We start from the raw sequence: 24,115 nt of genomic DNA, 5'->3' as shown, positions 1-24,115 counted from the left end.
TCCTTTCAATGGCAATCTTTAATTCAGAAATAAAGCATACAGTAAATTCACAAATGTAGATCATGGTTAAAAAGTACTATTACTATGAAGAAAGAAAAATTAAATATGTGCATCAGTTGTGTGGTTTTAGTTGCCAAGAAATACAATGTTCATTGAAGAGAGACATTCAACAAATTATATAGGTAAGGACTCAAATAATACAGGAAATCTGCTACCTAAAATCATAAATATACCTCTTTAAGACTATTCAAGTACTCTGAATCTTGGAAAACTCTTCTCTTGAAAGAGGTAAGTAATTTTATTTCTGTATCCACTATTAAGTAGTTTTGTGGATTATTTAATTCTGCATTTAAATCAGCGTCTCTTGATATATCATCCTAGCTCTAAACATCCAAAGAGGGGTGAAGGACAGAGCATATATCTGATTTGGATGGTGCAGAATACACATAATTGTAGTCCAAAATCAAGTTTGAAGAAAGCTAAAAAAAACACTGTCATAACAGATGAGCTTACTACTTCCTCCACAGAAGTTTAGACATGAGTGGTAAATTATCTTTGTACTCAATACAGAACTAGCAATGGTTACAGATATAGTACTTAACAATCATACTCAAATATTTAAATTGTCAAATTGAGTATCAGACATCTTGGGTCCACTTAAAAGTAGGGGTGAGGGAGTGGAAACTTATTATCCCTCATGAGTGCAAAGCACAATGCAACAGCACAAGAGTTCATGCACTATGCTATCTTTTTGTCATTTCTAGATTAAGGATCCAAGGAGCATGTTCAGGTCCAATGTTTACGCCTAGAGATTAGACTATTGAAATTCCAAGGTAATAGATCTTACATAGATATTTACATATAAAACAAAATGCTTTTACATTCCAAGTCAACTTTTGTGATTTATTACTGCATGCTTATCAACAGAAAAATACTGTACTCAGAAATTTTTATAAGAACCAATTTAGTATCAGTTTTTCCACATGACTCTTCATGACATTCTCATTAGCTTCACAGACCTGGTACTCCATCTTCTCTTGCTGCTTTGTCCTTTCTAATAAAGCCTCATGTGGTGGAGGTAATGCATTGTATGAACTCAGTAAATAAAGCTGACTTAATGAAGTGTGGTTTATTTCCTTAATTTGGAAAGCCTGCATGATAGCAGGTGCAAACTTTGAGTAATGAGCTGTAGATGAGACAATCACCGGGCAGGTTTTGTCTTGCATTCTGTCTGCAACCACTTTTGCAACAGCAGTGTGTGGATCCAAAATATACCCTGAAGTATTGTAGGTGGAGTGAATAGCTGCTAGGCACTCTGCCTCAGAGCACCAGCCGGCTACAAAATCTTGCTGAAGTTTCTCAACTAGCTTCTTTTCTATCTGGAAGTGATGCTGCTCTTCTAATTGATTAAATAATTTTGTCATTAATTGTCCATCGTTATTAGCCATTAAGTGTAAATGTCGTTCCAGGTTTGAAGATTTGAGAATATCTATTGCTGGTGAAAAGGTTTGTGCTAATTTTCTTTCCCTTAGATCATAATGTCCTGTTTTTATAAAATCAGTCAAAACATGGTTCTGATTAGAGGCACAAATAAATTTTCGAATAGGGATTCCCATCATTTTGGCATATACTGCCGCTAAAATGTTACCAAAGTTTCCTGTGGGAATACAGACATCAACAGGGCTTCCAAAAGAAATAAATCCTTGGCTAACAAGATCAAGATATGCAGAAGCATGATAAACTACTTGGGGAAGCAGTCGGCCCCAGTTCATGGAATTTGCTGAACTTAAGATTGTTCCATATTCCACAGTAAGAAAGCCAGTAAAATCAGAATCTTTAAAAATTCTTTTCAGTGCTGTCTGGCAAAAATCAAAATCTGACTTGACACCCACTGCCCACCCATTTTCTTTTTGACTGCCAATTATTTGTGCTTTTTGAAAATCACTTAGTCCATTCTCAGGAAAAAATGTGGCCACAGCTATTCTTTGCTTGTCATTCTTATTAAGATGACTAAAACCATTCAAGACTGCACTCCCTGTGTCTCCTGAAGTAGCTACAAGTATCATGTAATTGCAACTTGGTGGAATACAGTATGCAAAGAGATGAGGCATAAGCTGTAAAGACAAATCTTTAAATGATCCTGTTGGTCCATGAAACAGCTCCAGGATGAATTGGTTGCCTGAAAGGTGCCTGACAGGGGCAATTTTTGAGCAGGCAAAGTTTTCTCCATAAGCAGTTTCAATCATTTCTCCCAAAGTCGCAGCAGGTATGTCAGCAGGATGTATACACTTTTCCAGGAGTATTTGTGCTCTTTCTACATATGTTGCTCCTACTAGGCCTTTCCACTCTCTACAGTTTAATTTTGGAAACTTCTTCTCAGGAACAAAGAGTCCACCATCAGAAGCCAGCCCCTCAATCACAGCTTCGCTAAAGAATTTTGTTGAAACCTTCTGTTCACAGTCTTTAGGCCAAATATGTCTTGTTGAGATGAATGTTTCTGAGTCTACATCTTGGTATCTTTTAACTGAATCAAGCACTTTGTCAGCTACTTCCTCTGTGGAAGCCCCGCTTTCACAAAAAACACGAGTATCATACCACTTCTTATAATACTGTCTTCTAAATTTAAGTAAGTCTTTCATAGATGTTTCAGAATTCTGACCTACAATCCTATCTATTTTCATTAACTTTAGACGACTAACTATGTCTGTTAGGGGCACATCCAGGTACACAATTATTCCATTTTGCTTCAGATGCCACATGCTAGCATCATGCATTGGATTGGACCCAGAAAGGGAAATCACACTTCCAGATGCAGAGAAGTTTAACACGGCTTTTCCTTCCTCTTCTAAAAATTGCTCATTACCAACATCCTGTAATTTTTCAGACACACTCATATTCCAGGTTTTTTCAAGGATATCATCATCCACATCTATGACACAACAACCTAGTTTCTGACCTATTATTCTGCCTACTGTTGTTTTCCCAGCACCAGGAGGTCCCATCAGGATAATATTTTTGTCTCCAAACAGAGAGTAGGTTGAATGCCATGACTTCCTTAATTCTGCAAGTGCAAAAGTACTTGAAAGAAATAGCTGTGCATGTTTATCCATTTTAATATATACACTAGAAAAATATTTCTGGGTTATTTGTCTCAGATACTGATGTCGGGTAAAGTGAAGCATTCTCTTTCCACTTTTCTGCCCAAGTCAACCTAAAAAAAACTGGCCTTAGTCCTTTTTAAAACATAAAAACAAAAAAGACATTTTGTTACTTATTTCAACACTTAAAATCTTGATATTGAATACAACCAAGCTCACAATATGTAATCTGTTGGGACATTTTTAAAAGCATTTGAACCCAAACTTTTACATTGCTCATTATCTTCTTAATAATGTTTTCAACTCAAGACATTGAATAATCAAAACTTCCACAATTTGAAACTATAAGCGGCACAAACTTTATTTAGAATATGCCATTATCATAGGTGCTTTTTAAAAATATGTATTAAATCAAATTAGTACTTTTAGTAATGAAAATTGTTGCATGGTTTATAACCCATATAAATAAGGATTATTTGGAGTTGGAATGCTATTTACTAGCAATTCACAAAAGCTGAACAATGTTCTTTATTAATAATTTCTCTTTAGATACATGAACATGTTGGTAGACTATCATGGTATTCATTAATTTCTTAGTTACAGAATTCACAACAGGTAACTAGAATAAGACATTTGCTTATAAAATGCTTAAGTAACTTTCCAAACTATAGGGCAAAGGTATGACATTTTCTTTCTTACGTGACTTTTACATACATATTATTAATCATTCCTACATATTTTTCACATTGATGGTCTTTAAAAAAGGCTAAAGTGAAAGACATAATATTATACAAATAATTAGGAAAAATTGATAGTCAACAGCAAGGTCAAAGGCTATGTATCTATAACCTTACCTGCCTGGGACCATCACTTTTGTTTCTGTACTATAAACGTCATCAGTGGAGAGATTTAACTCAAATCCCAGACTCCAGGGTGATAGCAAAGAATCTCAGCAGTGTTTCTAAAGATGAGAAGAAAAAATTGTTCTGGAATACAAAGAGGCTCAGCAATTCCCCATACTGGTCAAATCCATCTTTGGAAATACACTCATTGTTAAGTCACAAATGTATGCCAGACCAGTCAAATTTTTAGTCATATGTAAAATGCAATTCAATTAACTGCCACAATGTTCATTTGACTACAGTAACTTTACAGACACGTAGTGGAGCTTTTCACATATCCTATGGTAGAACCCATTACAACTAAGTGATATTAAATGTTAGACGGTATGTTTAAATATGTTCTAAAAATTTTCATTTACTACTATATCATCTATACTACTTAAACTGTGTTCTGATATTAAACATCTAAACTATTTTAAGCTAACACTGAATTAAATTATAACTGTCAAGAGAAGAAATACATTTCCTTATTTGGCTTTCCAGCTTATTTATGCTGTGCTTAACTCCCACTGACTTGTAAACATAAGACACACAGCAGCCAATCAGATGAAGAGTTTGTTGATGTTGAGGCAAAGTCAATCTTTGCAAAAAGCAGAGTCTACTGTGGAAAAATAACTACAAACAGTATCATAAAATTCCAAAAAGACTAGTCTATTATTCAAATATTCACATGAAAGTACAAAAAATAATGAATTCACTCTTTTCATTTTCCCCAAATTTAAATTTAAAAGATTAAGACACTGTTTTTCTCCCCAACATGTGTCTTATAGAATTTTACCAAACAGTACTGCTGGAATTTCTGCCATTAAGCAATATAAAAGAAAACATAACCAAATAATAAGAAACATACAATCTTTCAGAATGACACGTAAAATTTTAATGATTTAACTGTATGTTTAATGATCAGAGGAAAAAAATCTGTGGACTAAAGCTGCAAGTGTCTGAATTACTCTTTTAGGTCGTTTTATCTATCTGAATTACTATGTGACTTATACATAGTAACATCTACTGTAAAAAGCACAAATGAAGCCATATCTACAGGTTTTCCTTAGCTATTTAAAAGAGTTTCTAGTAAATTCAAAACACCTATCATAGTAGCTGGCACATAAGAATATTCATATATGTAGTAATATTAATTATTGTCATTCAATGACATATAAATTGAATCAGAATAGGCACAGAGCTAAGCATATTATTTATGATTTTGCTTGTTTATAAACCTTCAGAGAAAATAGTGGTATTTATCTGTAAATTGAGAACTGTTTTGTTATATACAGTCTAATTCTTGCCCTGGAGTAAACCAATGACCAGAGAACTGTATCCTTGAATGTATCAGCAATTTCTTTTATTAAACTGTACTCTGATACTGTATTTTAACACTAGCTATTTTGAAGGCCCTGATAAACAGCCTGATTAACTTCCTATACAGAGTGTCTTCCTTTTTAGTTACCAATGCATAACTTTCATAAGTCTCTGTTAATAATGATTGTATAATACCTGAGTAGCTGGTTTGATTTATGGACACTGGACCTTTTAAGTAATTTCCACTTTATATTGGTTGCTACAATACCTACCATCAACTCCATTAAAAGTAGAAGTCTATAACACAAACATTATATGTGTCAACTTCACCTCATTTTTGTAATCTTATTTTTCCTTTGCTTTATGAAAATTATGACAGTTAGATTTATTAGTTGATAATATCAATATTATTTCACTATAAAAATCCTCCTGAAACTGGCAGAAGGCAATTGTTAAGGGCTATCACATGTAACAGTGTGGGTAGAATTGTAGTATTTCCAGAATGTCTCACCTGGCTTTGGTGCATCTGCTTATCAACAGGCTTTCAGAGGTGTAGAGAAGTAGGTTTTAGTGCATTTGCATCTTCATCTCCATATCAATGGGTAATTACCTGGGCAACAGAGGGCTTATCTGTACTGGAGATGTGAGAGAGAGAGCCGGTGGTTGCTGCTTGAGCAGGAGAGAGAGATGGGCCAGACAGCAGTTTTGTAAGACCCTTTCACCCCAGAGAGCATTTTGTGGTTAATTTCTTTGGTCACACTGAATCCATAGTGAACTTGCCTGGGCTGAAACCCATTATCAAGACAATTGGCAAAAGTCGGCAGGGTTCACTGTTGACCAAGGGAAAAGAAAGGCTGCCCTTATGGGAGGGGTACTTCAGCGGGCTGCCCCTGTGAATGGGGAAACAGTGGATTGTCCCCCAAAGGGTATGTGGTCTGAGGTGGCTTGCCTCCTAGAGGATTGGGCCCCACCCCAGGACTGGACACAAGTGGAGGTGACACCTGAGGCAGTAGGGGTGGCTCTTAGTATAGTAAGCAGAGCCTTTGAGAAGCAGAGTGCCCGTGGGGCAGCAGGGACTGTAGGTTGACTGCTTCGCACAGTCTTAAAAAGGTCTACAGAGGAGACCCAAGAAATGGCGGTGTGAGAACGCGAGCTGCAAACTTCAGTAGATTCCCTGAGGAGGGAAGTGGCATTGTTGCAAGAGGCCGTAGGAGAATGCGAGCTGCAAAGTTCTGTGGATGCCCTGAGGACAGAGATGATATTGATGCAGGAGGAGGCAGCACGAGTGCGCCGGCAGCAAGAAGCCATTGGAGACAAGATGGCAGCATTGCGGGTGTTCTGAAGGAGCAAGAGGCCATCAAGGGAAAAGATGAGCTCCTGAGCGAAGCACAGGCAGAGGTGGCACGAGAACAGCAGCTGTGCAGCATTGAGCTGAAGGTAAGAGAGCTTCTAAAGACAGAGGTAGCATTGCTGTGAGACACAGTAGAAAAGGTAAAGATTGTAGCAGAGGGCACTCGGGGGAGGGGAGAGAAAGGTGCCATCAGTCCCAGAAATGGAGGAGCTGGAGCAGGATGAAGGGGTGGTGCCTGAGGCACTGGTGCCTCCTGTATTGAAAGCACGCCCAGTGGTTGTAAAGAAAATAAAGACTCAGCAGCTGAAAGTTCCCCAAGGAGAGGAGCAGCCCCCTCCCCAGGTTGTGGAGCACTGTATGGTCCACCCCTGTACTCAGGCTGGGCTGGTGGATTTGGGCTCCCGATTTAGACAGAAGCCCTTGGAGTCAATATCAGCTTGGCTCCTGTGTGTGTGGGACTTAGGGGTGGATGGAATTGTTCTGTCGGGATCAGAGATGGGAAAACTGTCTTCCCTGACAGTGCAGCCTGCCTTGAGGCAGTGATTACAAAATGCACATCAGACCCCAGGGAGTCACCCTCTCCTCAATTGGCTTATGGCTGCACTTCGTGCTGTGTGGCCCAATCAGCATGATCTGCCATCCTCTCCTGTTAGATGGCAGACATATGCTGAGCTCCAATAGGTGCTACAAGAGCTAGGCATAAGAAATGCCATCTAATCACTAATGGGCTGGGTCGGAGCCAAGATGGCGGCATGAGTAGAGCAGCGGAAATCTCCTCCCAAAACCACATATATTTTTGAAAATACACAAAATACAACTCTTCCTAAAAAGAGAGACCAGAAGACACAGGACAACATCCAGACTACATCCACACCTGCGAGAAGCCAGTGCCTCACGAAGGAGGTAAGATACAAGTCACAGCCCAGCAGGACCCGAGCGCCCCTCACCCCAGCTCCCGGCAGGAGGAGAGGAGTCGGAGCAGGGAGGGAGAGGGAGCCCAGGACTGCTAAACATCCAGCCCTAGTCATCCGCACCAGAGCGCAGACACAGTGCGTGTGTCGGGTGCTGGAAACTAGGGAAACAGGACAGTAAGACCTGTGAGTGGGTCCCCGCAGCCGGCGGCCCTGGGACAAAGAAAAGCGAGTGCTTTTTGAAAGTCTTAAAGGGACAGGGACCTCAGTGCTGGACGGAAGCATCCTGGGACACTTAGCCCAGCAGCTGGGAATCCCGGGGAACTCTGGGCACTCTAACCCCCTGGGCAGCAGGGCAGCTTGAAGGCCCCTCACAGTGATAAACAGCCTCCCAGCCGTTTCCCCACCGATGCGGCTCCGCCATATCGGAGTGGCAGCCTGAGGCAGGCCACGCCCACAGCAAACACGGAGCTAAACACCATAGCGCCCAGGCAAGAATCAGAAGCCCCATCTGAGCGCAGCTGCCCAGCACAAGCCGCTACAGGTCGCTGTTCTCCAAGGAGAGGAAGGCCACAAACCAACAAGAAGAGACGTTCTCCCAGCCATCACTTGTGCCAGCTCCACAAACTATCTCTATCGCCATGAAAAGGCAGAAAAATCTCATACAGAGCAAAATCACAACCCTTGAGAAAGAGATAGACCTAACAAGTCTTCCTGAACAAGAATTCAAAATAAAAATCATAAACATGCTGATGGAGCTGCAGGGAAATATACAAGAGCTAAGGGATGACGTCTGGAAGGAGATTACAGAAGTGAAACAATCTCTGGAAGGATTTATAAGCAGAATGGATAAGATGAAAGAGGCCACTGATGGAATAGAAACTAGAGAACAGGAACGCATAGAAACTGACGCAGAGAGAGATAAAAGGATCTGTAGGAATGAAACAATATTAAGAGAACCGTGTGACCAAACCAAAGGAACAATATCCGCATTATAGGGGTACCAGAAGAAGAAGAGAGAGAAAAAGGGATAGAAAGTGTCTTTGAAGAAATAATTGCTGAAAACTTCCCCAAACTGGGGGAGGAAATAGCCTCTCAGACCACAGAAGCACACAGAACTCCCAACAGAAGGAACCCAAAGAGGACAACACCAAGACACATAATAATTAAAATGGCAAAGATCAAGGACAAGGACAGAGTATTAAAAGCAGCCAGAGAGAAAAAAAAGGTAACCTACAAAGGAAAACCCATCAGGCTATCATCAGACTTCTCAACAGAAACCTTACAGGCCAGAAGAGAATGGCATGACATATTTAATGCAATGAAACAAAATGGCCCTGAACCAAGAATACTGTATCCAGCACGATTATCATTTAAATATGAAGGAGAGATTAAACAATTCCCAGACAAGCAAAAGTTGAGGGAATTTGCCTCTCACAAACCACCTCTACAGGGTATTTTAGAGGGACTGCTCTAGATGGGAGCACTCCTAAAAAGAGCACAGAACAAAACACCCAATATATGAAGAATGGAGGGGGAGGAATAAGAAGGGAGAGAAATAATCATCAGACTGTGTTTATAATAGCTCAATAAGCGAGTTAAGTTAGACAGTAAGGTAGTAAAGAAGCTAACCTTGAACCTTTGGTAACTATGAATCTAAAGCCTGCAATGGCAATAAATACCTATCTTTCAATAATCACCCTAAATGTAAATGGACTGAATGCACCATTCCAAAGACACAGAGTAAAAGAAGGGATAAAAAAGCAAAACCCATCTACATGCTGCTTACAAGAGACTCACCTCAAACCCAAAGACATGCACAGATAAAAAGTCAAGGGATGGAAAAAGATATTTCATGCAAACAACAGGGAAAAAAAAGCAGGTGTTGCAATACTACTATCAGACAAAATAGACTTCAAAACAAAGAAAGTAACAAGAGATAAAGAAGGACATTACATAATGTTAAAGGGCTCAGTCCAACAAGAGGATATAACCATTATAAACATACATGCACCCAATACAGGAGCACAATACATGTGAAACAAATACTAACAGAACTAAAGGAGGAAATAGAATGCAATGCATTCATTATGGGAGACTTTAACACACCACTCACTCCAAAGGACAGATACACCAGACAGAAAATAAGGACACAGAGGCACTGAACAACATACTAGAACAGATGGACCTAATAGACATCTATAGAACTCTACATCCAAAAGCAACAGGATACACATTCTTCTCAAGTCCACATGAAACATTCCCCAGAATAGACCACATACTAGGCCACAAAAAGAGCCTCAGTAAATTCCAAAAGACTGAAATCCTACCAACCGACTTTTCAGACCACAAAGGTATAAAACTAGAAATAAATTGTACAAAGAAAGCAAAAAGGCTCACAAACACATGGAGGCTTAACAACATGCTCCTAAATAACCGATGGATCAATGACCAAATTAAAATGGAGATCCAGCAATATATGGAACAAATGACAACAACAACACAAAGCCCCAACTTCTGTGGCACGCAGCAAAAGCAGACTTAAGAGGAAAGTATATAACAATCCAGGAATATTTAAACAAAGAAGAACAATCCCAAATGAATAGTCTAATGTCACAATTATTGAAATTGGAAAAAGAAGAACAAATGAGGCCTAAAGTCAGCAGAAGGAGGGACAGAATAAAGATCAGAGAAGAAATAAACAAAATTGAGAAGAATAAAACAATTAAAAAAATCAATGAAACCAAGAGCTGGTTCTTTGCGAAAATAAAAAAAATAGATAAGCCTCTAGCCAGACTTATTAAGAGAAAAAGAGAATCAACACACATCAACAGAATCAGAAACGAGAAAGGAAAAATCACAATGGACCCCACAGAAATGCAAAGAATTATTAGAGAACATTATGAAAACCTATACACTAACAAGCTGGAAAACCTAGAAGAAATAGACAACTTCCTAGAAAAATACAACCTTTCAAGACTGACCCAGAAAGAAACAGAAAATCTAAACAGACCAATTACCAGCAATGAAATTGAAGCGGTAATCAAAAAACTACCCAAGAAAAAAACCCCTGGCCCAGACGGATTTACCTCGGAATTGTATCAGACATATGGAGAAGACATAATACTCATTCTCCTTAAAGTTTTCCAAAAAATAGAAGAGGAGGGAATACTCCCAAACTCATTTACAAAGCCAACATCACCCTAATACCAAAACCAGGCAAAGACCCCACCAAAAAAGGAAATTACAGACCAATATCCCTGATGAACGTAGATGCAAAAATGCTCAACAAAATATTAGCAAACCGAATTCAAAAATACATCAAAAGGATCATACACCATGACCAAGTGGGATTCATCCCAGGGATGCAAGGATGGTAAAACATTCGAAAATCCATCAACATCATCCACCACATAAATAAAAAGAACGACAAAAACCACATGATCATCTCCATAGATGCTGAAAAAGCATTCGACAAAATTCAATATCCATTCATGATAAAAACTCTCAACAAAATGGGCATAGAGGGCAAGTACCTCAACATAATAAAGGCCATATATGATGAACCCACAGCTAACATCATACTGAACAGCAAGAGGCTGAAAGCTTTTCCTCTGAGATCGGGAACAAGACAGGGATGCCCACTCTCCCCACTGTTATTCAACATAGTACTGGAGGTCCTAGCCTCAGCAATTAGACAAAACAAACAAATACAAGGAATCCAGATTGGTAAAGAAGAAGTCAAACTGTCACTATTTGCAGATGACAAGACATTGTACATAAAAAACCCTAAAGACTCCACTCCAAAACTACTAGAACTAATATCGGAATTCAGCAAAGTTGCAGGATACAAAATTAACAAGCAGAAATCTGTGGCTTTCCTATACACTAACAATGAACTAATAGAAGAGAAATCACGAAAACAGTTCCATTCACAATAGCATCAAAAAGAATAAAATACCTAGGAATAAACCTAACCAAGGAAGTGAAAGACCTATACCCTGAAAACTACAAGACACTTTTAAGAGAAATTAAAGAGGACACTAACAAATGGAAACTCATCCCATGCTCGTGGCTAGGAAGAATTAATATCATCAAAATGGCCATCCTGCCCAAAGCAATATACAGATTTGATGCAATCCCTATCAAATTACCAACAGCATTCTTCAATGAACTGGAACAAATAGTTCAAAAATTTATATGGAAACACCAAAGACCCAGAATAGCCAAAGCAATCCTGAGAAGGAAGAATAAAGCGGGGTGGGGGGGGGTGATCTCGCACCCCAACTTCCAGCTCTACTACAAAGCCACAGTAATCAAGACAATTTGGTACTGGCACAAGAACAGAGCCACAGACCAATGGAACAGAATAGAGACTCCAAACATTAACCCAAACATATATGGTCAATTAATATACGATAAAGGAGCCATGGACATAAAATGGGGAAATGACAGTCTCTTCAACAGATGGTGCTGGCAAAACTGGACAGCTACATGTAAGAGAATGAAACTGGATCACTGTCTAACCCCATACACAAAAGTAAATTCGAAATGGATCAAAGACCTGAATGTAAGTCATGAAACCATAAAACTCTTAGAAAAAAACATAGGCAAAAATCTCATGGACATAAACATGAGTGACTTCTTCATGAACATATCTCCCCAGGCAAGGGAAACAAAAGCAAAAATGAACAAGTGAGACTATATCAAGCCAAAAAGCTTCTGTACAGTAAAGGACAGCATCAATAGAACAAAAAGATATCCTACAGTATGGGAGAATATATTCATAAAGGACAGATCCAATAAAGGATTGACATCCAAAATATATAAAGAGCTCACACACCTCAACAAACAAAAAGCAAATAATCCAATTAAAAAATGGGCAGAGCCGGAAGATGACTGGTTAGCCAGAGACGGGTAAGATTCCTCAAGGGAGGAACAACCTAAGACAGGCACAGTCACAGGGGGGCCATCAGGTGAGAAACTGGGGATCAACAGAGGTGAGGCTTAGAACCTCACCCCCCCTGTTTTGAGAGAAATCTTCTGCATCCGTGGATGTTTTGTTCCCTTTGTCTAGCTTGGATTAATACTTAGTCTATAGGCACACACCTGATCATCTACATTTGCTCTCTTACAGCACTAAACTATGTTTTCTACCTTTATCTTGCATCTACCTACCACTTCAGCATTTTATTTAAAATAATAATAATAATAATAATAATAATAAGGGAGAAATGTGGGATTCACATATAAATCAAGTATAAAAATTAAATGAATATTCATATTTGACCTGATTGTTTATAGTTCATAATGCGTGATCAAAACCGAAAGTTTCTGTGATGACTGCCCTTGCACTGTTCACCATGTAAGAACTTATTCACTATGTAAGAATTTGTTCACCATGTAAGAACTTGTTCGTTATGCTTCAGAAGATTGGAGACTGTTGAGAATTAGGCTTGGGGTTGATTAATGATTGTGCACTGAGTCCCCTATACAGAATTTTATTGTTGTTAACAACCATTTGATCAATAAATATGAGAGATGCCCTCTCAAAAAAAAAAAAATGGGCAGAGGACCTGAATAGACAGTTCTCTAAAGAAGAAATGCAGAGGGCCAACAGACACATGAAAAGATACTCCACATCGCTTGTCATCAGAGAAATGCAAATTAAAACCACAATGAGATATCACCTCACACCAGTGAGGATCGCCATCATCGACAAGACAAACAACAACAAATGTTGGCAAGGTTGTGGAGAAAGGGGAACCCTCCTACACTGCTGGTGGGAATGTAAATTAGTTCAGCCATTGTGGAAAGCAGTATGGAAGTTCCCCAGAATGCTCAAAATAGAAATACCATTTGACCCAGGAATTCCACTTCTAGGAATTTACCCTAAGAATGCAGCACTCCAGTTTGAAAAAGACAGATGCACCCCTATGTTTATTGCTGCACTATTTACAATAGCAAGATATGAAAGCAACCTAAATGTCCATCAGTAGATGAATGGATAAAGAAGATGTGGTACGTATACACAATGGAATATTACTCAGCCATAAGAAAAAAACAGATCCTCATTTGCAACAACATGGATGGAGCTAGAGGGTAGTATGCTCAGTGAAATAAGCCAGGTGGAGAAAGACAAGTACCAAATGATTTCACTCATATGTGGAGTATAAGAACAAAGGAAAACTGAAGAAACAAAACAGCAGCAGAATCACAGAACCCGAGAATGGACTAACAGTTACCAAAGGGGAAGGGACTGGGGAGAGTGGGTGGGAAGGGAGGGATAAGGGTGGGGAAAAAGAAAGGGGCCATTACGATTAGCATGTATAGTGTGTGTGGGGGCACGGGGAGGGCTGTGCAACAGAGAAGACAAGTAGTGATTTTACAGCATCTTACTGTGCTGATGGACAGTGACTGTGAAGGGGTATGTGGGGGGGACTTGGTGAAGGGGGGAGCCTAGTAAACATAATGTTCTTCATGTAATTGTAGATTAATTATACCAAAATATAAAAAAATAAAAAAATAAAAAATAAAAAGAAATCACTAATGGAATCTACAGAAATCATTCCTCACCTTATCTTTTTAACACGTTTTGTCAATAAAAGCATATTAAAACGTGAAGAAAAAAAAAAGAAATGACATCTATAGTCCAGATAATTATGTACCAGATGAAGAGGTTTTCACTACTGGGATGAGAAATACTGTACTTCAAATGGCTCCTACATCCCTCTTTGGGTCTCTAGTGGCCATTCTTTCCCCTCACTTAGGGCATCCCATAAGCGAGGTGACACGTACAGTAGCAGACTTAGGAGAGGCAGAAACAATGAGAATCCAGAAAGAAATAAGACCTGTTACTCACAAGAAGAATTTACAGGGCCCTATGAAGGTTACAAGGACCCAGATGTGGGTTGATTTAATATGGGCAGCAGCAGATAGAAAGAAATTAGATGGGAAGTCCAGTAGGATCTTACTAGAGCTATGGCAACAGCTAAAACCAGAGCAGCAGTTCCAGCCAATAAGACCAAAGAGGCAGAGGTCAGAGACAGAGCCATGAGTCCGGCCTGTGTGTTTGCAAAAATTCCTGCTGGAAAACGAGCCAACCTCACTTGAGCCCACACTGGAAGGTGATTTGGGGAACACGGTTTGACTGAGGGAAAGGTCAAGGTATCTTCCCTGAGGGACCAGGGGGTGACCAGAGGCCACATGTTGAAATAGCTATCCATTGGTCCCCAGTGAACATACAACATGTCCTGGCTTTAGTGGACACAGGGGCTGAATGTTCATTGATTCATGGTAACCCTGAGCGGTTCCCCGGGACCCCCACTATCAGAGATGGATACAGGGGGAAGGCTATCAAGAGTAAAAAAAGCCCAAATCCCTTTGGGAATAGGACGTCTACCCCCAAAGGACTATACTGTGTATATATCTTCTATTCCTGAGTATATTTTGGGGATTGATATCCTGCAGGGTCTATGGTTGCAGACCACTGCAGGTGAGTTCAGACTGAGTACGTGTGGTGAAGGCAGTTCTGAGGGGACATGCTAGGCACCCGCCCATAGCTTTGCCTGTGCCTTGGCAGGTGACTTATACCAAACAATATAAACTGCCTGGAGGGCATAAAGAGATTAGAGAAACTCTTCAGGAGCTGGAAAAGGTGGGTATTATAAAGCCCACCCATAGTCCTTTCAATTCCCCAGTGTGGCCTGTAAAAAAAAGCCAGATGGCTCCTGGCGTATGACTGTGGATTACAGAGAACTGAATAAAGTCATACCCACTATGCATGCTGCTATCCCCTCTATTGCAGGCCTGATGGATACCCTCAGCCATGAACTAGGAACATACCATTATGTGGTAGATCATGCTAATGCCTTCTTTTCCATTGACATTGAGCAGGAAAGTCAGGAACAGTTTGCCTTCACATGGGAAGGATGGCAGTGGACTTTCACCATCCTTCCACAGGGATCCCTCCACAGGCCTACCATCTGTCATGGACTTGTAGCCCAGGACTTGGCTACATGGGAGAAACTGCCAATGGTGCCACTGTACCATTATATCGATGATGTCATGTTCACATCCAATTCTCTTTCAGATCTAGAAGGTGCAGTACCTAGACTGCTGCAACATTTACAGGAGAAAGGATGGGCTATGAACAGCACCAAGGTTCAGGGACCTGGTTTGTCTGTCAGATTTTTGGGGGTCATTTGGTTGGGTAAGACCAAAGTTATACCAGAAGCAGTTATAAAGTCCAGGCCATTCCAAATCCTACAACTGTAGCATTGCTACAGGAGTTTCTGGGTCTTCTGGCTACTGGAGAGTGTTTATACCGCACTTAGCACAAATTCTGAAGCCCTTATACCGGTTGGTATGAAAGGGTGTCAGGTGGGACTGGGATGAGACATGTGTATCTGCCTTTACTATAGCAAAATGGGCAGTCAAGGACATACAGGCCTTGAGTGTGATAGACCTGTCAAAGCCCTGTGAGCTGGATGTTCATGTCACTCAAGATGGTTATGGCTGGGGTCTCTGGCAGCAGCTTGAACGAACTCGCCAACCCTTTGGATTCTGGTCACAACTCTGGAAAGGGGCAGAGGTACGATACACTTTGATAGAAAAACAACTGGCTGCCGTGTATCACACCTTGTTGGCGGACAGAACCCATCACTAGAATGGCTCCAATAAAGGCAATAACCACCTATCCCATCTTGGGGTGGGTACGAGACTGGACCCAAAAGCCAAGGAGTGGTGTGGCACAAACACCCACACTAGTCAAGTGGGGTGCTTACCTACAGCAGCGTAGTGCCCTCTCTAGTAGCCCCTTGAGTGAAGAACTCCAACGCTTGTTGGGCTGGTGACTATACCAGTAAAAAGCAGGAAGAACTTGCTTTCGAACCATAAGCAGCAGAGAGTCCCTTTTGGGAGGGAAAAGCCCATATACCTGAAGATGCTTGGTACACAGATGGCTCCAGCTGTGGGCAGCCCCCCAAATGGCGTTCCATCCTAAGACTGAGAAAATATGGATGGAAGATGGTGAGAGGAAGAGCAGCCAATGGGCAGAGTTGTGGGCTGTGTGGCTTGTGATCAGCCAGGAGCCCTCCCCTACAGTTGTCTGCACTGACAGCTGGGCTGTCTACTGGGGCTTGACCCTGTGGCTACCAACCTGGTACCATGCTAACTGGCTGGTTGGTCACCGACCCCTTTGGGGGCAAGAATTATGGGCCTGTGGTCAGACTAAAATAATTACAGTATACTATGTGACAGGTCATTTGCCACTGGCATCCCTAGGAAATGATGAGGCAGATAAATTGGCCCAGATACATTGGTTGAAGGAAAGCCTGCCTCTGATGTAGCCCAATGCCTACATCAGCGTTTGTTGCATGCAGGGCAAAAGACAATGTGGGCTGTTTCCCGTCGGTGGGGCTTGCCTATGACCTTTGAAGAAGTTAGTAGAGCCCGGCAGGAGTGTGTCATGTGCTCCAAAAGGGACTTACACCGAGTTCCACAGCAACATGGGACAATAGCTAAGGGGCCTATACTCCTCATCAGGTGGCAGGTAGACTATATTCGGCCTCTACCTGTGTCAGAAGGATATCGGTATGCAATGACTTGTGTGGACACAGCTACTGGACTTCTGGTTGCTTTTCCTACCCGTTATGCAGACCAGCAGGCGACCAAAAGAGGCCTGGAGTGTCTCTTTGCTGCCTATGGCCAACCACAGGTGATTGAGAGTGATCAGGGCACCCATTTTACTTGACATACACTGCAAGAATGGGTACAACAGCTGGGAATCAAGTGGAAGTTTCATGTGCCATACAATACTACTGCAGCAGGCATGATAAAGAGGCACCAATGGCTTGTTAAAATCTGGACTAAAGTCAGATACCAATAGTCTGCGGGGATGGTCAGTCCACCTATGGACTGTGCTATGGCGTTTGAATGAGAGACCCCGAAAGGGAGCTCTGAGCCCTGTGGACATGTTAACACATATGGCTGCCTCCCCTATACAACTGCAAGTACAAACCAAGGAAGAATCACTGAAGCCAAGGTTTGGCCACCAGAATAACATCTTGCTGCCAGCACCAACTGCACTGAACCTCGGAGACTCCATTGAGTGGACATGGCCTTGGACCTTTTGACACATGGACCAACAATGGCTGGCTCTCCTGGCACCTTATGGACAAGGCCTGGAAGCTGGCCTCCTGTGTATTCCTGGAATAACAGCAGAGTGGCCACCAAAGGTTACAGTAGTATATCCTGAACAGCCAGAAGGTAGCAGCATCTTACTGGAGAGTTTTATTTTATCACTGTGGCCAGTGCATGCACCTCCAGTAGCACTATATATAGACCCTTCAGTAACCCCATGGGGAAAGGAGTAAAAGTATGGTATACTAGACCTGGAAGGGACCCCCTTCCTGCTACAGTCCTATCACAGGACCACTCTCTTGCATGCATTCTACCTGAAGGACAAGATTTACCTTTGTTGGTAACATTAAAACATGTGTCTTATTGCCCCTAAAGTCTCTGTGGACTGGAACCTCCTCTGGCTTGAGGATTATTATAACTTTTGTATCAAAATCTTTCTGTATCTTAATTTTTATTATCTCTAAGTTGTTGTTATCCTCTGTTGCTATTGTAGAATCTGGTTACAGTGCTCCAGCTTTCTCGCACAGGGACCATTGCGGAAGATTGAAAGTGTGTAGATTGTAAGGCGATAATCCTGGAGGGGAGGAGTGTGGGTAGAATTGTAGTATTTCCAGAATGTCTCACCTGGCTTTGGTGCATCTGCATATCAACAGGCGTTCAGAGGTGTAGAGAAGTAGGCTTTAGTGCATTTGCATCTTTCATCTCCATATCAATGGGTAATTACCTGGGCAACAGAGGGCTTATCTGTACCCGAGAGGTGAGAGAGAGGGCCGGTGGTTGCTGCTTGAGCAGGAGAGTGAGATGGGCCGAACGGCAGTTTTGTAAGACCCTTTAACCCCAAAGAGTGTTTTGAGGTCAATTTCTTTGGTCACACTGAATCCATAGCAAATGGATTCTTTTAAGCTACAAACTAAATTTTGTTTTGTAACATTGAGTCAAAGTTAATTTAAGGGCTTCAACCTCCATTGTAAGCAAACCGAAAGATAAGAGAAGATGGAATAATGCTCACAGCATGTAACTTTTACCTGGAAATTAACTTTTTACTTAAGAAGTAGTATTCTCAATTCTTGTTATTCATGGCAGTTATGTTCTACAAAGTCACCATGAATACTGAATTAGTGAATATTGAACAACTGCTCTGAGAGTAAATACAGGGTTAGGTTCCTATGACCTCTGGCCAAAGCATTTTTGCCAGCTGATCAATACAGAACCTTGCTTTATGTGTGTTTCTGTTTAAGGACCTCTTATTTTATATATATGTATGTATATGATATGTGTGTGTGTATATATGTGTATAATTCATTACCACTGAACTCACAGCCAATAGCACTCTAACTCATGCCTGAATGAAGCTTACCTAATAGACTGATTTTCTCTGCAAGGCCCATCACAGCCTTATTGCCTTTGGAGCACCAGACAGCACTTAGCATGGGGGAGGAGGGGCATTTTAAACAGCCAAATCACCAACTAGAAGCACAAAAATGCGAAAAATGTGGCACTAAACAGAATGTGAAAAGGACCCTTGTTTACAGTATGAGAGTTGAAAGAAAAAGGCAGAGTTATGACCTTGTTTGACCTCATCTCAGAACATGCACATTGCTGATTTAAATATTTCACTACTGTGTGCAGTCCATGAAGGACTAACAAAAGTGTTGCAAGTATTAATTTCAGATTATAAATAAACTTTAGTGAGAATTCAAAATGTGGAACCTGTAAAAAGTGAGGATCAACTGCATATTTTCCTTTATGATTCAAGCCAAGTCATTAGATTTTTTTCATTTACTTATATTTTAATATGTTTTTCAGGACAGTGGCATGAACTGGCATTTTTCTTTGGCCAAACATCAAAACTATTTTAAATTAAATGGAAGTCAGTCACACTGAGTTAGAAATCAAAAACAGTACTTAAAGACCAAATGTATTGGCCACAAAGCACTCAGTTTTTACTGCATCATTAATGTTCTCAAGTATTTTTTGTAGAGCTGTATCTCTGGTAGAAGGCGGTTTCCTGCCTGGGGCAAGTTCTCCATGAATTCACAGACACCAACTAAAAGGCAAGGGCAGGAAGCTGGTGATAAAGGGGGTTACCACGGTGGGCACAGACCACACAGCTGGCTGGAATGCACTCCCCAGGCCAGCTACAGGTTCTGCTCCCCACTCTTGGGCCTAACTCTCCAGGACCATCAGGGCCCCACAGCTCCCGCCAGGCTATCCAAGACAGGCTACCTTGCACCCAGAGGAGTTCTATGGGCGGTCTCTGGTTACTGACAGAACACCTGACCAATTACATACCAGGAATTGAGGGGAGGGGAGAATGGCTGTTTCCTCTCCACCCCTCCCCTGACTGACCAGTGGTTCTGTCATGGGTAACATCCCATAAATTTGCAAATAGGTGCTTATTAAATACCCAATGGACACTATTAAGGCCAACCAGGAATCCTGGTCAGAAAGTTCCATTTTTTTCCCCACAAGAGCCAAGTTCCTACACAAAAGTATTTTAGTTAATACTCTCTAACTCCTCAGAGGATGGAAGATCTACAAAATTCCATTATATATTAATAATTTTACAATAGGTTTTCCTATTGATCACTAATAGTGGAGCATTTTGACCCACTAACTCCAATAGATACTTTCGACACAGAAAAGACATTTGTCATTCAAATAGATAAATGAAAAGTAATATGTTAGTATCACAGCAAGAACTTTAAAAAAACAAAAGCAAAAGGTCCACATGTACAATTAATCAATTAATTCAAATACTATGTGACCTTGTTAAAAAGAAACACACAGGCCCAACATGATGTCACTTCTGCTAGGCCAACTCACCGAACCAGGGCCTACAACTTGAACCCAATGATAGTTTCAACCTCCCCCAGAAATGCAGTCAGGAACTTGCTGGTCAGAATCATCAATAAAATAATCTGTTACATGAGCCCTCTACATCTTCCCTAAAATAAGATGAAGTAATCTACATTATAAGACCCCCTAGTTTCCCCCTGAGAAAATAACCTTGCCTAAAACAATTCTTTCCTTTCTTTTGCTAATAATGTTTCCCCCACCCTCTTGTCTATAAAAACCTCCCATGTTATACAATTTTTTGGAACATCTCTCTCTACTTGCTTCAGGGGCTGAGGCCCAATTCATGAATCCATTAATAAAGCCAATTAGATCTTCAAATTTACTTGACTGAATTTTGTTAATGACCTCAAGGCACAAAATTTAACATTTCTATAGCAAGCTGATCAAAACTGTATGAAGAATTCAAGGGAAAAAAGGCACAGAAATTATGTTTTAAACCTGTTTTATTTCCTATGAATGCTAAAAAAGTTACACTTGTAAGCCAAAAACACCTATGAATTTTCAACAGTATACTTACAGTGTAGTCTTCCTAAGTTTACACTAGGTGACTGATAACCAACCAAAATCATACTCAACCCATTAATCAATTTTTATTTCCAAAATGGCCCATAAGAATTTTCAATTCCATTATAAAATTTCCTAGCTTCTAATTCCTCTGGGAAACAAACTCCTGTTTAGTCAAAACGATTTAGCATTTGTCACCCATTTAAAATATCTGTGGTTACACAGTCTTCCAAAATAAAACATTAGCACTTAAAAAATTATTTCATCATGAGACTTGGCTATAGTTAAATGAAATTCTGAAAATATTTATGCCACTTCAAAAATTATTTTATCATGAGACCTTGCCAGAGTTAAATGAACTTTTGAAAACATTTATGCCATGATTATGCTTGTCATCCTGTATTAATGCAATGTCTATGTAAATTTCTCAGAAGACTACATCTATGAAAGATACTGAAGTTTAAAAGGCTTAAATTACTGCATTGTTACAGCCATAAATTGTTTTCCAGTAAGTAACAAGAAATAATGTGACTATAAAAGGATATAAACTAACCACGGAGAGGTAAAGACCTGCAGCATCTACCCACTGATCAAAAATCCTCTCAACAAGCCCTCCAGTCAGTCAGCTCCTACCTCCCTGGAAGTCCTACCTGCCTGGAAGTGACAAGGTGGAGAGGGTAGGACCACACACCCCAGTGCCATGTTCTAATCATAGGAATCTTACAATCAAAAGCATAATTTTCCAAGTTTACTGCTCATCTTTGCCTTCATCTTAGTATCAAACTGGTAAGCCTTTCCTATTAAGTTTTTTGCTATTAGATACCCTCGTAATGGTCTTGAGTATTTAATTCAAAAAGACTTTCTGAGTACTCTTTTTAATTCTATAACTTAGAAAAATATTGTAAACAGTGTCTGTCTTTATGAAGGGTTTATTTTCCTCCCAATTGTCTTATTTATATTCCCACCTACACCCACTTTATTCATCTAAGCATATTAATCATCAGCAAAACAACCTAGTTTGTACATACAAGCCACTTACACCAAGGGTCTGTGCAAACTAAAACCCACAGGCCACATCTGGCCCACTACCCTTTTTGTAAATTAAGTTTCACAGGAACACAACTCTGCTTGTTCATTTGTTTAGTAATGTCTTTGGTTGCCTTTGAGCTACAATGCTGGGTTGAGTAGCTTTGACAAACCATCTGGCCTACAAAGGCCTAAAATATTTATTATCTAGCCCTTTACAGAAAAAGTTCATTACCTCTGATGGTATACCAACAATAATACCCAGTGCACATACATGCACATAGCCGTTTCTTGAACAGTATTGCCATTTTGAGGGAATTATAAAACTAGAAATACATTCTTTGTAAATATTCTTTCAAAAGGCAAGCAGAATTATGGGCCAAATATCGAAGTAAAAAAAATCTCCTTTCCACATGATTTAACCTCATCATGATTGTAAACTTAAAATATACTCGTGACATATTAAATTCTGTTTAGTATCTTTTAAATTACAATATAGTGACATCAGTGAAATTACTGTATTCAGTAACACTAGAAAGTCAAGACTATTTAAGGGCGGTTAATACCAAGGGGAACTCTTTCTGGCTGTTTTAGGAACTGATTAGCATGAATATACTCCAAATGTTCCTTCTAATTAGAAAATTTATAAGTTTGGCCAATGACTATGCTTTTGGTAATGATGTAATCATTCTGCATCTTCAGTCTAAATCTTTGCATGTATAGAGAAGACATTTTTCTCTATATATGTTAAGCAAAAAAACCCCCCAAAATCAAAAGCCAACAACAACAAAAACACTCCAAAAGCAACAGTGAAAGGAGAAGGAGAAGGGCAAAGTGGTATATACATTTAAATACTTTGAAAAACAAAATCTGACGGGAGCAACTGGGGCACCATCTTCAAGGTGCCATTTACCCGAAATAAGATGTTTGTAAAATGCCTGGGATAAAAATAATCCGATCAACTGCATAAGAAAAAACTGTATTTATTCTTAGATAATGAACTTCACTAAGAGTCCAAGCAACCCTACACATTCAGCAAAGCTTTGTAAGTAGCAACCAACTTAACCGAGCCACTGTGCTGTTTTAATCCCTCTACCGAGCACCCTGACAGTGAGACGACCAAAACTAGTGTTCTCCTTTATCTTCGAACATCTTTATTCCCCTTGGGCACAGTGGCCTCTGCAAGGCTGGTTCAGAACATCTATATTCTTTCTTAAATCATACTGCCAAATATCTTTTAGAGGCTTGGGATGGCAAAGCCTTCTAAATGAGTTTCTTTCAGCAGTCATGGAGGCATAAATAGGTGTACAGAAGATCTAATGGTTCCAAACGGAACGAAACCGCTTGTCACAAAAGACACTTTTCAAAAAGGAACACCAAATAATATGAAAATTCAAGGGCCCACTTAAAAAGCTTCCCCTTCTGACTTAGGCTGATCGTTTAAAAAACAAAGTCCACACGTCTGTGTAGAATTACCTGAGAGGAGGGGCCGGATCAGGGGGTAAAGAGGACGGAGGGCACAGGAACCCGCGAGGCGCAGAAGCAGGAAGCCGGAGGGGAGGGTTGCGCGCGACAGGTGGATGGGAGGGCGTGGACGCGCTCTGCCACAGGTGGCGCGCAGGGCTGCGCGGAGGACGAGCATCCCAGGTCAAAAGCAGCGGAAAAACGAGGACACACATAGGGTCGCGATCACAACCGAGTAACGGAAAGCGACGAAACGGTAAAGCATGCGATGGGCATGGGTTGGTTTCTACAGTTTCCCTTTCTTTCTCCTCAAATAACTCACCAAGAAAATCACACTGAGAAGACGGGGGGAAAAGGAAAGGAAACGAAAAGAAGAGTCCAGGAGCCGCCAGCGCCGCCTCGGGATGGAGCCCGGAACCCCCGGCACTCTCCCTAGCTCGCCCTCAACCCAGGCCCGAAGCCTCGCTTTAGGGCCGACCCCGCCCCCTGCAGCCGCCTCCGCGCCTGCGCCGGGCCGCCCTGCGAGCGCGGCGTGCCCACTCTGAGCAACCGCCC

At 40.7% G+C, this 24,115-nt stretch overlaps 1 protein-coding gene across 4 annotated transcripts; it reads right to left on the bottom strand.

Moving 5' to 3' along the window:
* THNSL1 (threonine synthase like 1) lies at window positions 1–24,083 on the bottom strand. 4 transcript variants are annotated; one of them, XM_036880925.2, is made up of 3 exons: window positions 23,883–24,083; window positions 3,953–4,059; window positions 1–3,211 (listed from the first exon to the last, which is right to left on the bottom strand). In XM_036880925.2, exon 3 carries the CDS (start codon window positions 3,180–3,182, stop codon window positions 951–953), a length of 2,232 nt encoding a protein of 743 aa, XP_036736820.2. In that variant the 5' UTR covers window positions 3,183–3,211; window positions 3,953–4,059; window positions 23,883–24,083; the 3' UTR covers window positions 1–950. The 4 variants fall into 4 exon arrangements, with proteins under 4 accessions (XP_036736820.2, XP_036736818.2, XP_057354271.1 ...); XM_036880923.2 differs by having other exon boundaries at window positions 1–3,233; window positions 23,883–24,082; XM_057498288.1 differs by lacking the exon at window positions 23,883–24,083 and adding an exon at window positions 23,573–23,702 and having other exon boundaries at window positions 1–3,233.
* Window positions 24,084–24,115: the final 32 nt, after the last annotated feature.

Source organism: Manis pentadactyla, chromosome 3, assembly GCF_030020395.1.
Source record: "Manis pentadactyla isolate mManPen7 chromosome 3, mManPen7.hap1, whole genome shotgun sequence".
NCBI lineage: Eukaryota > Metazoa > Chordata > Mammalia > Pholidota > Manidae > Manis > Manis pentadactyla.
Note: the sequence above shows the minus strand (reverse complement) of the source record. Positions and strands in the feature narration are given on the sequence as shown.